This window comes from Lissotriton helveticus, chromosome 6, assembly GCF_964261635.1.
Source record: "Lissotriton helveticus chromosome 6, aLisHel1.1, whole genome shotgun sequence".
Classification (NCBI taxonomy): Eukaryota; Metazoa; Chordata; class Amphibia; order Caudata; family Salamandridae; genus Lissotriton; species Lissotriton helveticus.
This window is the reverse complement of record NC_136067.1, coordinates 1,073,187,822-1,073,206,100: the sequence shown is the minus strand read 5'-3', so window position 1 is coordinate 1,073,206,100 and position 18,279 is coordinate 1,073,187,822. Positions and strand designations below refer to the sequence as shown.

The 18,279-nt window shown below is 41.5% G+C and overlaps 1 protein-coding gene across 4 annotated transcripts in view; it reads right to left on the bottom strand.

The window, feature by feature from the left end:
- The window catches only part of SMOC2 (SPARC related modular calcium binding 2), a 1,417,970-nt gene that overhangs the window by 202,214 nt on the left and 1,197,477 nt on the right, over window positions 1-18,279 (bottom strand). For 2 of the 4 annotated variants that reach the window (XM_078648720.1, XM_078648721.1), the window contains exon 12: window positions 1,871-1,908. The exons of the other annotated variants lie outside the window; for them this stretch is intronic. In XM_078648720.1, coding sequence (XP_078504846.1) covers window positions 1,871-1,908 — 38 coding nt within the window. The remainder of the gene's footprint in view (window positions 1-1,870; window positions 1,909-18,279) is intronic. 4 annotated transcript variants of the gene reach the window in all.

The following is an 18,279-nucleotide window of genomic DNA, read 5'->3' as shown; positions in this document are numbered from 1 at the left end:
GAAAGGGTAGGCTGTAACCATAGTAGGACCACCATTTTCATGAGGACTGCACAGCCCATTACAGACAGGGTCAGCATGTGCCAGAAGGAGATAAGATGTTGCAGGATATGAGGGTCATCTGTATATTAGCTTCTATTATTTGGGTTTCAGAATGAAAAATGTACACTCCCAAATAGCGGAAGCTATGTGGCTCCAATTGGTTCTCGTCCCTGAGCTCCGCAGGTCAGTCATCTGAGCACAGAGCAAGCAAAGGGAAGGCATTAGACTTTCTCCAGTTCACTCGGAGACCTCACAGTGCATCAACGTGGACGAGCCCAATACAGGTGCCTTCCGCATCTGATCACTCCCAAACAAGAGAGAGTAGCATATGACACCTAGAGCTGTGTGCCCCCATGTTCCAGACCATAAAATACATTACCCTGTCTGAGAGTCGAAGCTCAGGGCTTCACTGCAATTGCAAACAGTATAGTGGATAATGGGTATCCCTATCTGGTGCCTCTTCCGACAGCGCAGGGGCTCAAGATAAACCCACCATCTTAATGCATACACGTTGATACTTGGTGCTAAAGACGAAGCACAATGATAAATATACAACTTATGTTAATCAGGATCTACAGTACAAACTAAATTTAGAAGAAAACGAAATTGGTGGAGGAAAAATGGTATTGGCATTAAGCAATCGACTCTGAATACAAAATTCAACTCTCAGAGTTACTCTTCACAAATTTATTAACATTGGATTAACTCAATGGACAATGGTGTTCATGAATACTTTTAAACAAAAAAAATATGCTGAACATTCCTGTCAGAAGATTAAAGAACGGTGTTCTGGATCAGTGGACTCCCCTGGAAATAAGTATGAGTGATTTATGAGAACTCTATGTTTAATGTATGTGTTAAGCGGAATACATTTATTTCTACAAATGGTCATTATCTCTACAATAAAATTAAATTAAGATTTACTACAGGAGACAAAATTGTATTCAAGTTGTATTTTTCATGAAATTGCATAACAATTTAGAAATTTGAAAGGTATAATGATGTTGTGGTATTTGCAAATGCTACACTGCGATCTGGAGTCAATTACACATTTAATAAATAATTGGCAGAATCTTGTTATAATTATAAATGAATTTTGCTCCTGGCGTCAGAGTGTGATACGTTATAGGCAGGGCACGTGACATTATGAAATTCTACTGCTAGAGTGTAATGTGAAAAATTATTGATTTATCACACTTGTCACATAATCTGCATAATTTGCAGATTTCAGACAAAAAAATGTTTTAGATCATAAGTAACTAAAAAGAGAACTTGTGTGATACCTCACAGTGGCAGACCATTTGCAAATGTTAAGTTGTCACCTTTCAGCTGATGTTTGCTTTACTGAAAGAATCAAATGTATACTAAAGAGGTAAAACGTTTGCCCATTCAGAGTTTATATGTATTAAAACTACACAATTGCAAAACAATAGTGGCAAAGAAAGTGCTGCATTATGCTTCATCATTTTCCTTTTCTTGCTGTATAATGTAGTAATCTCTTTCACATAAATTGGTTCTCCACTGCCACAGATACGAGGGACTCTGATTATAATTAACAATCTATGCGACTGTGCACCAGAAACAAGTGGCTAAAGTGTCATTTTGATCAACATATATCTTTCTGAACAGAGATATGTTTCATCTAATTTCCTTCTACCCTGCACGTACAGGAAAAAACCCTTTGCAAATTTGATGAAAAAAAAATTGTGCAAAAATAACATTTAACTGGTTGAATTTTTTGTAATTGGTTAGAGGGGGCACTTAGCAAAACGCCTTGCAGTACAATTTGCTTAGAGAAAATTCAAAAAAAAAAAGTGGAGGAAACACTCACCTGCTTGTTTGAAGTGCTGTCTGCAGTATTTCTAGGTGCTGGCACAGAATCAAGAAAACAAAATGTAAGACGAAAATGGTAGCACATGATACACCTCCCTACAGAAAAGCTCGTACCATACACTGACATTTTACAATAAACCTTGCTTTAATATAATTTCACTGAAGAAACTAAATATGTTGGGATTTTGTAAAAATAATATAATTCTGCAACAAAAACATTTTCTGAATTTTAGGGATTTGTAGTTCGCCGATACACTCTACAGTTTTGATAAATATAGTTTATAAGGTTCAGAAACTTTCCCCACTGAACATTTTTGTATACATATTTCATAACGTTTTTTACAACCAGAAGGCACAGTTGGAAATAAATGTGCTCATTCACGTGGAAATTCAAACTCGCACTCTTGTGTACACCCACACACATGCTTACACACATTGTTTCATTTGCTTTGAGTGGTACATACATTTCGTCCCTCTTATTTTGGTTTGAAACATTTATTATAGCGCAACAACTCAGTGGGCTAAAAGAAAAGAAAACACATTGGGGCAGATTTATGTTAACTGGCGCATCCCCAGGGATGCGCCAGTTAATGTGCGCCACAGTGCGCCACAGCTCCGCCACCCATGGTGCGCCGCATTTACAATGCGGCGCACCATGGGGCAAAAACGGCACAGATGCGTGACGCATCTGTGCTGTAAAGGCGGCGCATTGCTGGAGTTGCGTCGCAAGCGCGACGCAGCTCCAGCAAGGCTCGGGGGAGTGCCCTATCTGACCAATGCTGCATCAAGACCTACGCCTGCTTCAAGCAGGCGCAGGCTTTTGACGCAGCATTGGCCTGAAAGTGACTGAGTGAAATCTTATAGATTTCACTCAGCCACTTTTGCGAGGCGCACCTGCCCCGGAACGCCCACCCTGCGCCGGAACGCCCACAAGCGGCGCAGGGCTTTACAACATGACGCATCTGCCTAGATGCGTCACGTTGTAAATCGTTCGTAGGGATGCGCCACGTTTACGCCACCTTGCGTGACACAACAGCGGCGTAAACGTGGCGCAAGGGCCTCATAAATATGCCCCTTAGTCAAAAATTAAGCGGGTCTGTGATTTTAATCTGTCTCTCAATTAATAACAATCAAACGGCCAAAGTCTGAATGCTATATGAGGTTAGTTTGCTAAATTGCTGCAAAGCTGATGATGGGTGAAGTGCATTGCGTACCTTAAAGGGTTGCGTTCGTGACATTTCTTGTACAAAAGTAGGAACTGTGATTTGCGTACATTTGCATATTTGAGGAATCACAAACATCTACCAGAGGACCTATGAGTCGTGGATTTCCGTAATCCATCCATACTCCAACTCCAACAGACAGCCCAGGTATGGTTTGAGCATTTGTGCACGCAGCTATTATATTTTCTCAACTGGACATATTTTAGCAAGATGAGGCAAAACTGAGTGACTTTCATACCACAGCCGTAGAAAGTTCATTATTTATTCATGTATAATGTCCCTATGTTCAAGTTTCACCTGAGAAAGTAGTTGTACACAGATCCTTATTGTGCGAATCAAAGATGACATTTGAGCTAACAGAGGTAATTTTGTTTCAATATGTTGGCTAAGGTCCTGTGGCGGCTGCTCCCTGGAAGCAGCATTGGGCAGGGATGGGGAGTTTTAAAAAAAACATCAGTTACCTGCAGGCCGGTCGACCAGCAGCGTGGCCGCCGCCTCTCCTCTGTCCGCTCCGACCACTTACTGGCTTCTTAACTGAAAGCAGGAAGCACCTGGGCTCCTAGGCTCCCATTGTCAATCACAATGCTGCAATGCAGCATTGTGATTGGTCTGGGTACCGTGGTTCGGCTATCAGCCAGGGAATGGGAGCCTGGGCATGTTACTTAATACAGCCTGGGTGGAGTACATGCAAAGTGTGTATGAATGTTTGGAATCTGCACTTACATAGTGCCCACCACTTCTCCCCCTGCTCTGACAGCAGAGCAGATCCGCCCTGCCCTGCCAAGACGCCACAGCAGGAACATATAAAACGATAATAATGTCGAGTCATTACCATTTTATTTTTCCTTTTTTTTATTTACTGAAAAAAGCAGTGGGGCAATGCTCCCCCACCTTAGCGGAGGAGCCAACACTGCTAACGTCATCATGTAGTGGGACTCATCATTATGGTGCAGCGCCCTGGGGAAACTTTATTGCATAACAAGAGGCGACACTCTCAGCAGTGGAAATTGCCAGCTAAATCTGGCACTGCATGGCGAAAGGCTGTCACTGTTAATGTTGTCCTGAGCTTTGTCAATTACCACTACCACTAGGAGTGAGCACGAGCATGGCAGAAGAAACAATTTTACCCATAGAAAACATACCTCTAGAGACAAGAGGCACATGTTGCAACACAAGTATGTAGAATGATGACCCCAGGCTCTGCTTTGGGGTAATCTGTGTTGCTTGTGTTCTGACTGCATGTCACTCAGCTGATTCCTAACCAACGAGTTTCTGTGACCCCGCAGATCATACATCTCCTATACCCTGGCAGACTTTCACCATATTTGGATTTTCATCCGATACAGCCTTTGTCTCACTCAAACTGAGAACATCACATACAATTGGGACAATGCCCCTTTGTGCACAATATGAATATACAACCCAAGTAATTTACAATAATGTTGTTGTTTAAGGTTAGTAGAGGGAAAGAGTATCACATGTTCCAACAAAGGGTATTGGGGAACCCAGCTAAAAGTTTGTGGGTAATTACAGTCATTTGCTTGAGAAAAAAGGTGTACAGAAAAATTACCACATTACTCCAAACCCAATATGGAGACATTTGTTTAGAAGGTGTTACCCTCACACACTTCCAGTGGCATACGTCGTCACCAAGAACCTCTCTGATACTACCAAAGGATTCAGGTGAGTGGCAGGCTCCCTTGGGAAATTAAGTTTAAAAAAAAAATTCTTGAAGAGAATGGTGCATTTCCACACATGCAGGGTTCCTGTTTAGTTTGCGTTTTTCAGAGAGATCCACTGATTGTATAGCAACCGAGGACGTCATTTCTCAGGTTAATTTTATTTTTGTCCTCTTCTTCATAAATTTTTAAAAAAAAATCCTAAGAGGTCTGTTACAGTTCAGACCATCAGTAAGACTTACTGAGTGCAAGGAGGAACCTTTACTAGGTGCCGTTGCCAAACTTTATGGAATGTAAAACGTAGAGATTTAATTAAAAATAGTTTTTAATAAAGCTTAGAATTTTGATAAACAAAAACACACAACATCTGAGGTGTTAGAAATAGGGTCTCTAGTTGGCAATGGTATACACCTTTATCCAAATTGGGACCCTTGCTTCTAGTCAGGGAAAGGGGGATACACTCCTGAATAACCCCCTGCTCACCCCCTTGGCAGCTTGGTAGAGGCAGTGTGTAAAGCATCTGTGAACACACACAGTATACAGTGAAAACACTACAAATGGACACCACACCAGTTTAGAAAAATAAGTAATCTTTACTAGACTTAACACAAGACCAAACAACAAAAATCCAGAAAAACTGTAATAAAAATATGACTCAATTGGTAGAAATAGCTTAGTTCAATGTAAATGGTAAATGCGACACTTAACTCTCAAAGTATCTTGGATGCGTCACGCAAAACAAACAAAAGGGTCGCAGGGAAGGTGATGTGTAGGTTCCTTGCGTCGGGGGAGGTGATGCGTCGGTTCCTTACTGCAGCGCAGGGGAGGGGATGTGCCTGTTCCTTACCGGAGAGGAGGTGATGTGTTGGTTTCTTACTGTGATCCAGTGCGATGCCACAAGATGGCCCCTCGATGCGATGCCACGATCTGGTGAGATGGCGTCTTTGATGCGATGCAACAACGTGGATGTGATGCATGCACGCCTGATGGCCGTGCAGCGACTTCGATGATCTTTGGAGCCGCGACAGGCACTGCAACACGCTTCTCTGGTGATGCAACAGCAACCTCTGTGGGGGCGGCACACTTCTCCGGTGATGCGACACACTTCGTCTGTGATGCGATGGTGAATAGCTGCGGCGGTGGCACGCTTCTTCGGCGATGCGACGGCAACTGCTGCGGCGGCGACATGCTTCTACTCGTTGCGTTGTGCTTCCAGCTCCCAGCGACAAACAGCCTCTAGAGGTCCTGAACAGCTGCAGGCACCTCTCTGTAGGTTAGAATTCCCAGCAAGGAAATTCAGGGGAGCTGATGGTGAAGTCTTTGTGTCCCTGAGACTTCAGACAGGAGGCAAGCTCAGTTCAAGCCCTTGGAGATCTAACTCAAGATGACAAAGCAAACAGCAAAGTCCTTTTCTCCTTTACTTGGCAATAAGTACCCACTGCAGGCCAACCCCAGACAGCAAATAGCACAGGGGTAGTACTCCTCCTTCAGTTTCTCCAGTTTCTTCTGCTTGGCAAAGGTTCCTCTTGATTTCCCAGAAGTGATCTAAAGTTCTGGGGTCTGGGTCCCCCTTTTATACACACAAATCCTGTGTCTCTGAAGGCAGACCTAGTCCAAACCAGTTCTGGGTGCATTCTGCTAGTGCACAACTTCTTCCTTTGTCAGTGTGGGCCAGGGTCATCAGACGCACCACAGGAGGTGGAGCCAGCATTGTGGAAGGCAGGCACAGCCCTATTCAGGCCCAGGTGCTACTCCTCCCACCACTCCCAAGGTCTATTCAGCCTAGTGCTGACTCACTCTGTCTCCTGGAGCCACCCCAGTCCCTGTCACACACCAGCCAGACATGCAATACACATCCTAGCAGAGGCAGGCTGGATGGTTAGGCAAGAAAATACCTGCATTCTAAAAGTGATATTTTCAAACACAGAATGTTAAAACCAACTTCACTAAAAGATGTATTTTATCATTCTGAGTTCAGACATACTAAACTAGAATTTTTAACTAGTTTCCTGAGTCAGTTAGGAGTATAAGATGTTATACTCAAACTGCCCATTCTGGCCTATGGGAACAGGTAGCCTTGCAATAGTGAAAAACGTAATTTGCTGTAATTGACTATCAGGACATGCCACACACATCAGGGCATGTCCTACATTTCACATACAATGCACCCTGCCCTAGGGCCTACCTTAGGTGTGACTAATATGTAGAAAAGGGAAGGTTTGGGGACTGGCAAGTGGGTGCACTTACCAAGTCAACATGGCAGTCCCAGACTGCACACAGACTCTGCAATGGCAGGCCTGAGCCATGTTTTACAAGATGCTTCTGTGGGTGGCCCAATGAGTGCTGCAAGCCCACCAGCAGTATTTGATTTACAGGCCCTGGGCATACATGGTGCACTGTACTAGGGTCTGACAAGTAAATCAAATACCAATCATGGAATCACTAATCCATCACATCCTTTTACAGTAGGGAGCACTTTCACTTTGGTACTGAACAGCAGTGGCAAAGTGCCCAAAACATCTAGACCAACAAAAACAGATGAGGCAACAGCAAAAAGTGGTAAGGAGACTCAAGCCAATGGTGCCAAGTCTAACATGAGGGAATTTAATTTCAGAACTTTGTATCAGAATATAGGCGTTGTGACTGTCTACAGGAATTAGTCGGATTGACTGACTTTTAAAGGATGAACAGAGTATTCTCTCAGTGAAATGCATATACATTTTTCCTGCAAATAATTTTAGCCCAACTCTGAATGGCACATGTAGCATTTTTTGGGCTTTTGATTTAACAACTATTTATATTCATTTTCTTCTTAATCCAGAGCTTTTTAACTAGCTTGCCATTCGTCTCTGCCATCTTGTTTTAGGTTTTGTAACTTCGCTATGCACCAAGGAATGTTGAGAGTGTGAAATCTGATTTTCTTTGTGGTCTAATGTATGTAATGGGCTAGTCAGACATTCTAGGATCTCAGCTACAGTTGCACATGAATGTTATTCAGTCTGCTCTTGTAGGCTTGAGCCCCCTCTCTGATATACCCTTTGCAGACCTTGTGACCTTGTGTTAATAAATACGTTGTATTTTCCAGGACGTTCTGAGCAAGTGTGACTAGAGCAGGGTGAATAATTTGCCAACATAATGAGTCTAGGTTAATGGCAAGATCAAACATGTGAACTGTAAAGTTCTATCCAAAGGGAGTGCCAGAGGTTTTGACTATTTACAAGCATTCCTCCCATAACCTTCTGTGTTTTTAATGTAATACCCTAAGTGACCAAGGTTTTTTATAGACGTGGGACTTTTGCTATTCCTAACGGAAGAGTCCTAATAAGGACAAAACCAGTCTGGAGAGGCTTCTGAACAGGGGCTAGCCTTGCAGTATCGGATGGACTTTCCCAATGAGGAAAAGGGTCAGAACCAAATTGCATAAAGTGTATCTCTGTTTAGAGTGGCACAGTGGGCAAACAAATATGGGGTAGCACCCGGAGCTACTGCCTGTGGTTTAGACTATTTGCAAGCATTCCTCCCATTGCCTTGTATCGGTTTATTGGGAAGATCTGTATTATGAGATTGAGTGGTTCTTTTGTGAGCATAGGGTCAGTTATTGCCCCGTAATTATGTGCTGGTGTATCAATAAGCTCTTGAAACTCCAGCAGCAAAGCATGCGCTAGGAGAGAAGCTGAAAATCAGTGTATTGTGACTTCATCAGAATAAAGAAGCATCACAAAGCTAAAGTGTACTAGGCTCAAAGCAATTGTGCTGATAGATGTTCATACATAACATCAATGGTATCTTAGCATCAACCAGGAGTTCTATGAACTACATTGGTCGTATTGTGGCTGTGGTATCAATTGACACTTTAGATGGAGTATTTCTAGAGTCATTTTTTGAGATGGTGGGAGACACTGTGTGGTAAAGAGCCAGGATGCGCCAAGTATCTTGAGATGATTTATTGTATGTTACATGGATAAGGAGCTAGTTTCAAACCCACCAGCTCCAACAGACTTCAACTCAAGAATCACAGCAAGTGCATTCCAATGTAACTAAGCATCATTAGAATGCTCTTAAAGAAACACTAGACAAGTAATTAACAAATGGTTATCACAGGTTACTACATTACATTTCCTTCTCAATACAAAAAAACAACAACAAAAACTGAAAATAAACAATTCATCAAAAAAAATGTAAAAAGACATTAACAAGGATTATTCTCTAAACCTTTTGGTTTAACAATTGAGCAGGAGCTCTTCCTGATCGCTCCAGAAACATTTCCCCTTCCATAAAAAGACTCAATGTTATTCTTTGATGATGGCTTCTGGTTAGAACACTGAACCTTAGCTACCTTGATCAAGTTCCACCAATAACCACCTTCAATTTGAATAGCATTTCCAACAATTTTCATAACTTTGACAGAAGGACCAAATTTACTTTCACCTTTATTGACATGAGTAGATTTCCTTATTTTAACAGTGTCACCAACCTTCAGAATGGCTAATTTCAAACCCCTCTTAGTGTCAAAACTCATCTTTTGCTTGCTCTGGGTGATAGAATTATTCTCTTTCACAAGAGACATCCATTTTTCGACATCTGACTCATTATTAACCCACTTGGACATCCATCCTGGACGAAAAGAAGTATTGGGCTTCCTTCCCCTTATCAATTCAAAAGGAGATACTTTCGTGGAGGAATGTGGGGTGGTTCTATAAAACCATATCATGCTATTGAGTGATTTTACTATATCACGATTACTGCCCTTTGCCCACTTTAAACAGTCACCAACCACCCTATTCATTCTCTCAACAAGTCCATTTCCCTGAGGGTGATAGAGAGAGAGAACTTTTAATATGCCTTACCCCAGAGATAGACAAGAATTCTTCAAACTCTCTACAGACAAATTGTCTGCCATTGCCAGATACAAGAGTTTCCGGAAAACCTTCTCTCCCCCAGACTTCGCTCAAAAACTCGATAATGGCTTTAGAATCAGCCTCTTTAACCAACTTCAATTCAGGCCATTTTGATGCATAATCAACCAAAACTAAAATAAATCTAGAACTACCACTGAGGGTCATATAAGGTCCCATGACATCAACACCCAGCTTCTCCCAGGGATGGTCTGGACACTCAACTGGAACTAATGGAGAAACATAAGTTTTAAGGGACTTATCAGATGACTTGCAGATGCAACAATCCATCACAAACTCATCAACTTCTGTGTCCATTCCCGGCCACAAAAACGTGTCACGAATGCGACATTTGGTAAATGAAGACCCTAAATGTCCTTCGTGAGCTCTAATTATAATTTCCTTCCTAAACGAGTGTGGAGGAATACGTGTGTCATTACGTAACAGAATATCATCCTCCACAGATAGTTCATCTTCAACCTTTGAAAATGGTTGAAGAGAGGGAGACAGAACCTTTTCCCTGGGCCACCCACAACTAATGGAATTGCAAACTTCTTGAAGAATACTATCATTTGCAAAAGCTAACTTCCACTCATCCTCAGAACAGAATTTCAACTCCGGGATGTCCACACCTGCAACAAGACAATCTTCACAGTCCTCATCAATGAGGTCAACAAAAGAAACTTCATCTTCATGGGAGTCTACAGAGGGAAATCTAGAAAGAAAATCCACTCTCCCATTCTTACCTCCAGAGATATGCCTTATGTCAAAATGATATTGCAATAGCTTACTCAGCATTCTCATAATCCTGGGGGTGCAACATTTAGTAAAATTTCCACCCAAAATGTTGACCAGGGGTTTATGATCTATTAGTAGCAAAAACCGCTTACCCCACACATAGGAGCGACATTTCTCGATAGCCCATACACAAGCCAAAAGTTATTTTTCGATGACTGGATATTGTAATTCTGAGATTTTTGAACTCTAGAAGCAAAACCTATTGTTTTTTCAACACCATCCTCCACTTGAGTCAATGTGGCTCCCAAACCCACTTGACTGGCATCAACCGTTAAGCAACATGGTAATCTCGGGTCAAAGGGTTTGAGTAAGGAACTTTCACTTAACATATCTTTAACTTCTTGGAAAGCCAACACACATTCGTCACTCCACACAAATGTACTCCCCTTTTTCAATAAATTGCTGATAGGGCGAACTATAGTAGCATAATGAGGTATAAACCTCGAGTAATACTCACAGAGTCCCAAAAGAGATTTGACTCCAGTTTTATTTGTGGGAGTGGCAGCATTGGAGATAGCTTCCAAAAGCCCGGGCGTGGGCTTGATACCATCTTGAGTCAGAATATGCCCTAATTATTCCACCTCAGTGCAAAAAAAATGACACTTTTCTAATTTAAGAACAATACCATGCTCTTAAAAAAGACCTAACACCTTAAGTAAGATCAGGTCATGTGAAACAGAATCTTTTGCAACTCCTCTGAGAATGTTACTCATCACTCGTTGAAATACCGACACTGCGGATGCCAACCCAAACGTTATGCGTCGATATTGAAATGTCCCCAGAGGAGAGACAAAAGCCGTAAGATGACGTGACTCAGGATGCAGTTCAACCTGGAGATAAGCGCTGGTCAGATCGAGTTTCGTGAAAAACTTAGCACCTTTTGTAGATGCAAACAAATCTTGGATTTCAGGAAGGGGATGTGAGTCGACCCAAATTTCTTTATTTACGGACCTTAAGTCAACTACATACTCTGAGTTGGCCACACCTCTTCCTGGCCATGACCAAGGGTGAAAGCTAAAGAGATGACTCTGCTGGTTCGATAACTCCTTTCTCGCACAGTTGCTTTAACTCCTTGTCTAAATCTTCCCTGACGCTATAAGGTACACCCCTCAATCTGTGTTTTACCGGTAAGGATCTATTATTCTATGTTTAAATCCATTTATTTTCCCCAGATCACCGCTGAACACAGACTGGAACTTTTTTTGAATGAACTGGACTTCATCAGAACATTCAACAGCAAGAACTTGGTCTTTGGCTCCTGGTCTCAAAATGATCTTGAAGAGACCTTGGTGTAACCATTCTAAAATATTAAGTCCCTTAACATCATCATAGATCTTCCCCCTAATTCTCCTTCCTTTGAAACACAATTCTTCTTCAAAAAAGCCTAGAAGATCGGTCTTCCGACCTTCATACAATACCGGCGTGCGGTCAGGGGGAAGAAGGGGTTGGGTACCTTTCCACGTTTCATCAAAAAGTTTCTGTGTAATCATAGTTATTTTTGCACCAGAATCAACTTGGAGATTAACACATTTAGAACCTACTTGAATATCTACTATGAGATCAACACAATCCTTAGGATCTCCTTCTATGACTTCACCATCAATAAAGACGGTAACTACAGAAACCACTTCAGCATCTGAAGAAGAATCAGAATCTATCATGCATACAGTTGGTTTCTTAAAATTCTTTTGCCCCTTCAGCTTGAGAAAAACTTTTGCGAAATGCCCAACTTTTTTGCAGTAATTACAAGTGACATTGGAAGCAGGACAACGGGATCCCTTAGGGTGAGGCAAATTACCACATCTTATACAAACATTTGTATCAGTACTGATAAACTTCGAAGACTTAGATGACTTTGATGCACTGATAGTGTTAGACTTAATAGGTTTCTTTGTTGTCTTGAGAGAAGAATTAAGGTTGATAGCATTGACGGGTTCAGCAAACTTCTCCTCCAACTCTTTTAAAGAAACCATTGATATCTCAATACTTTTAGCTAACTTTATGATTTCGTCTAAAGAAGGATCACCCATGGTGAGTAATTTCTGTCTTATATTTTTGTCACACAAACTGGTCTCTGATGAGTTGGTCGGTGAAGTTTTCAAACCTACAGTCAACGGCCAACCTTCGTAGCGCTGATATAGAAGAGTCAACATCTTCATTCTCAGATTGCTTCCTCTTAAAAAAACTTGTGCCTGAGCACCATGAGGCTGGGATGCTTGTTGAAACGTAGTTTAAGTTTCTGTACAGTTTCTAGGTATACATCATTCAGAGCAGGGTCATCTTTCGGGAGATCAGGCAGGTGTTTAAAAACTGACCTCCCTTCAAAACCGAGAGAGTGTAGTAATACATATTTCTTCCTATCTGCAGCCAAAGGCATCATGCCAAACTTCCCATCTTATTGTTGGTTCCTCAGGAGTATTCAGAAAAGAAGGAGGAGGATTAACTTATTGTAAAGTACACATTGTTAAAGAAAAATAGTTAAGATTGTACAATGTGTATAGTATATGAAGTTACAAAGTCAAAACAAGTACCCACAAAGAAAAAAAATGAACAACTGTGCACCTAAGCGTCAAAATTATTTGTGAAAATGACAAACGTACAATAGAATGTATTAGTGATGTGGAAAAATGTGCTGTGTAAATAAGTATAAGATAAACCTTGTAATACACAGATGTATATATCAGCATCATGAATTAAATGATAAGTTAAATGCTTAATACACACTGATAGCTGTGCGCATCAGCGAAGGGAAAAGCAACAAAAAATAGTACACATTACACGCACTGTTATCTGTGCGTATCAGCGTAGGTAAAAGCAACAAAATAGTACACATTACACGCACTGTTAGCTGTGCGCATCAGCGTAGGTGAGGCTAGGAGAAATCATGTAAAGAACAGCTGTGCGTGCCAGCGATATACTTTACAAATAGCTGCAAACATCACAGTAGGTACAGGCTGGACAACGTTGAAGAAGAGCTGTGCGTGACAGCGACACGCGTACTTGATGTCTGTGGATTTGCCACAAATGCCGAAGGTTGCTAAGAGACAGAAGCAACAGTATGTCAATAACACGCAGAGTGTAGAAACAATGTCTGGCTGGTTCCTAAGAAACTCACAGCTAATAGCTTGTGCTGCATTGAAGTACGTAGAGATGATGACGCAGGTGATGTTTGGCAAATCATATAAAGACGCTTGTCACTAGGAAACCAAATAGGGTGCTGACATAGGCGTTAACGTCACACACACATCTACGAAGAAGAAGTCATCACCTTGGTTGTCAAGGGTAGACATCACAGGTAGATGAAAAATGTCGAATAGTTGGCGCTTTTAAAATGCTGCACGCGCTGATTTTAAACGCTGCGAACACCACAATGAGAAAGTCCCAATAAAGTTGCCTAACCCAGCACACGGTCACGCTTATTTTGAAGTGCTGAGTACTGCCTAAACAAATTGAGTGCGCAGCGCGTAGGACAGAAGGATAAAGGGTAATAGATGAAACGGCCCTACCGTGTGTGTACGCGTGGCTGGTACTGTAGAGAAACAACTTGTAGAGTTGAAATTAAACAGGAGGCAGTAGATTTCTCTTTGAGACAGGAACAGTGCAGATGACAGAAGGGTGCTGACTGTTGAAGATAGTAATTTCTTGGTAGATCTTCAGGGCGATTACATTTTGAAGATAAGCACGCTGGGTTGACCATGTAACCAAGCCCGTCGCCAAAAAAATGTGGTAAAGAACCAGGATGCGCCAAGTGTCTTGAGATGATTTATTGTAGGTTACAAGGATAAGGAGCTAGTTTCAAACCCACCAGCTCCAACAGACTTCAACTCAAAAATCACAACATGTACATTCCACTGTAACTAAGCATCATCAGAATGCTCCTAAAGAAACACTACACAAGTAATTAACAAATGGTTATCACAGGTTCTACACACTGCAATCAGCTCTAGTTTATGACTAAAAATACCCGTCATCATACTTTTATGCTCTCTGTAAGCTCCTTTTTTAACCCTTTTGTTTATTGGCATTTCCGTAATCATATTAACACAGAGTGTCTGATATCATAAATCAATACAGTGGAAAGTGGCCTGGTACCCTCCGTCTAGTAAGACTCATCCGAACATACATCTGTGATAACAAAAGAATTGGGGGCTCACCAGCCATTTGATAGTACTCGCAACTCACATTGAGTAGTGGTGTGGCCGCATATTCAGGAGATCTATATGCCATAGAAACAACAAGAGAACATTCAATTTTACGTGTAACCTAGAACTGTGTCCATGCAGGTCTGAATCTTGCGGTAGAGTGCACAAGCAATGTCTGCGGATTAAAGGAACCGAGAAGAAAAAGGGAGGAATAATCGTGACCCCAGTGGAGCGAGAAATGGACAAGCAGAAGGAGGGGGGAGAGGATTGCTAGATACAGCACCCCAAGCATCTCTGTAAGCTCCTTTAATGATTCCACTAAAGTGCTATATCGTATATGGTGTCACATATGATGATGCTTTGGTGACACAGAGGTGTTTTGGGACATGTTAAGGAACCCTTAGGTCAGTGATTACACTGCTGGCATTATATTACATCTTCTGGGCACTTAGGTGGACTTAAAATAGAAATTCTTGGTGAAAGAATGACAATAATTAAAAATATGCAAAAGAAGTTTCGACATAAAAAGGTCCATTATGGTAAAACATGTAAATTGTGGGATGTGCAACACAGTAAATTTAGTTTATGATCTCTATTATCAAAATTATAATTGAATACTCTGGGGATTCCACTGCATTTTCATGGAAAAGTATTAGAAGTATAGGCAAATCTTGCTCATGCACTCAAGTTCTCACTCATTCATTTATTCACTTATTAGCTCGTTCAATTTATGACAAATCCACTCTCTAACACACTCATCTATACAATTATCCACTCAGTCACAATCCAACCTCCTCCAGTCATTTATTCATCCAAATTCTCTTTAACTACCCACCTGGCCACTCCCACAACCAGTAAAACACATACTGCTAGATTCATCAAAGACCCGTTTTGCGAGTCTTTAATAGCGATTCCTTATGAATCGCTATTAAGGACTTGCAAAACGGGATTCATGTAGGAATTGCAAAAAATATTGCGATTCCTACATGTTTCTTATTTGCGATTAGCAAATTGCTAATCGCAAATAAGGAATAACTCCCCATGCATTCCTATGGGCCTACAGGCCCATAGGAATGCATGGGGAGTTATTCCTTATTTGTGATTAGCAATTTGCTAATCGCAAATAAGGATGCGACTTCAAGGGTGCAGGGGTGTCCAAAGGACACCTTGTAGCACCCCTTAAATGTGAATTTACACTGATGTCGTGCACACACATGTCCAAAGGACATGTGTGTGTGTAACATGCAACTTAGAAAAATGCATTTAAATGCATTTTTCTAAGTTTTCGCTATTTACCACGAGGTTTGACTTCGTGGTAAATAGCGGTCCTAAATTGCGAATTCGCAATTTTTAAATGTTTCATGAATAGCATTTAAGGAATCTCTAATAGAGATTCCTTAAATGCTAATCCTCGCAAATTTGCGAATTCTTTATTAGCGATTTTTGCATTTGGGATGATGAATCCCAAATGCAAAAATTGCACTTGCAAAGGGCCAGATTCTCAGAATCTAGCCCTTTTGCGAGCGCATTTCACTTGATGAATCTGGCTGAAATTCACTCACTGTTGTACTCACTTTAATTCTCACATTTGTTACTGTAATGGGACTCTCGGATATTTTACAGTAAACACTGCCTCACTTGCATAGAATATGAGTATCAATGTTCACCGTGGTGACTGTACAAGTATTTGGAAGTGTTGAGTACGAGCTGCATGAGATACAGAAACACCGCTTGCAGGGGGTGCACCTTTATGTAATTGATTATGTTGAGGATAATAAGAATGATTTGAATAGAACAATCACCAATTGTATAAGGTGTGATGGTAATTGGTGATGTAAATTGAGATCATGATTATTGAACCGGCAGGGACGGATGTTAAAGTCATGAAACGATCTTATTGTCGCATTTGTTGTTTTTTTGAGGTTCTGGGTCGTAACATAGGTCAGTTTAACTGATCTTTTTTTATATAGGGTACGATATCTATTAATGCCGAAAAAGACTTTAGGAGAATTGAATGCAATCAAGAAATTCCCAGTTTCATTTATTACACATTTTGTGCAAAACTGATTTTTTTAACAATACATAAAATATTTTTTTCTAAAATATCTTTCTTTCAATTTAGACGTCTTTCAAACTAAAATTCTACATACAAGAACTAAATTATTTTCAGGACCCAGTTGCACACACTGCTTGAAATGCATCTCATTTATTGGCTTGTTTTTGTATGCTTACGCTGGACAAATCTAAATTAAAAATAAACCAGAGAGTGCAACTTTGTAAGAAGCGGTAATCGCATCCTAAAATTAACTAGAGCATAAGAGGTTATTATAAATGAGACACTTTGTTTGAACAGCTCACGAAAAGTGCGCTTTTTCTCTCCCAATTTCTCAACAGACAGTTTTTCAGCACAGAGTTATGGTAAACTCAAGCAGAAGAACTGACGCGGGTCCCAGTAAATGTGTAAGGTTTGTTTAAGGAATGCTGCCGTCTATCTACTTAATGTTTGAAACGCATTCATTTGTAAACAAGTGTTGAATTTCTGATTGCTTCCAAGAGTAAAGCATTTGTACAAGAATAATCGGCTTGATTTCATCCCCTACGAAACATTCCGTATAGATCTTATGCCGTGCGCTCAGACTATCCATTATGGACCACTGAAAAGAGATGGAATACATTAATAAGCTGCTGGAATACTGCCTAACAACTGAATGCCAACCACCCATTCCCGACGAATGCCACGAAAAACGTATTCATTGATCACTGAGGGGCCGATTATGATGATGGTCGGTGGGACTTCCATAGGGACCATTTTATCTGCCAACGATATTACCATGGTGGGAGGATAGTTGGGGGTCGGAAAGACAGACCACCTCGCATCCGACGGGCTCCTTGAGCCCGCTGGGGTGTCAGAGGGGAATCATATCCCTACCACGGTGGCAGTGCAAACAGGGCACCACGGTAGGGATTATGATGTCCCTTGTAGCCTGCCTTTGAAAAGGCAGACGGAAAGGGATTTGGGGGGCATGTAGTGGGCCCGCCTTCTCCACTCGCCCTAAGCTGTGGGTTTGGGGGCATCATATCCCTGCACCATGTGGCAGGCATAGCATGGTGCTTGCCACGTAGTGCAGGGATATGTCAGGTGTCCCCTTTTTGCATTACGGCTTGTGCTGCAGCCAGCAGCACCCGCTGCAATGCAAAGGTTAGGCATTATGACCGCCTTTGTCGGGACCGCCGAAAGCCTGTCAGGCAGTTCCGTTTCCGATAGGGTGGTGGTCAGATGTAAGTCCGCCTGCCGTCCTAATTAGTCCCCGAGTGTTCAGTTGGATCTCGAGGATTGAGACACAACAACCTACTGTCCACCATTTTTTAGTGTTCATAGTTTCTGCTACTCATTCCATTTTCTTCACAAATGATCGGTAAAGAATATGAGGAATATTATGAAACCAATTTTGACACAAATTTGAATTTGAGATGTGATGTGTTCCACTTCCAAGGAATAGGAGGGGTTTCCTCCCTATAGTTGGTTTTATAAATATGACCCAGCACTGACAAAGGCATTTGTTTAGCTAATTTATATGAAACGGGATTCCTCCCGCATCACACTCACAGAAGTGGTACAGCATCTAGCACAGTAGTGCAAACTCCCCTTGCACACAAAACTTAAAGTGAA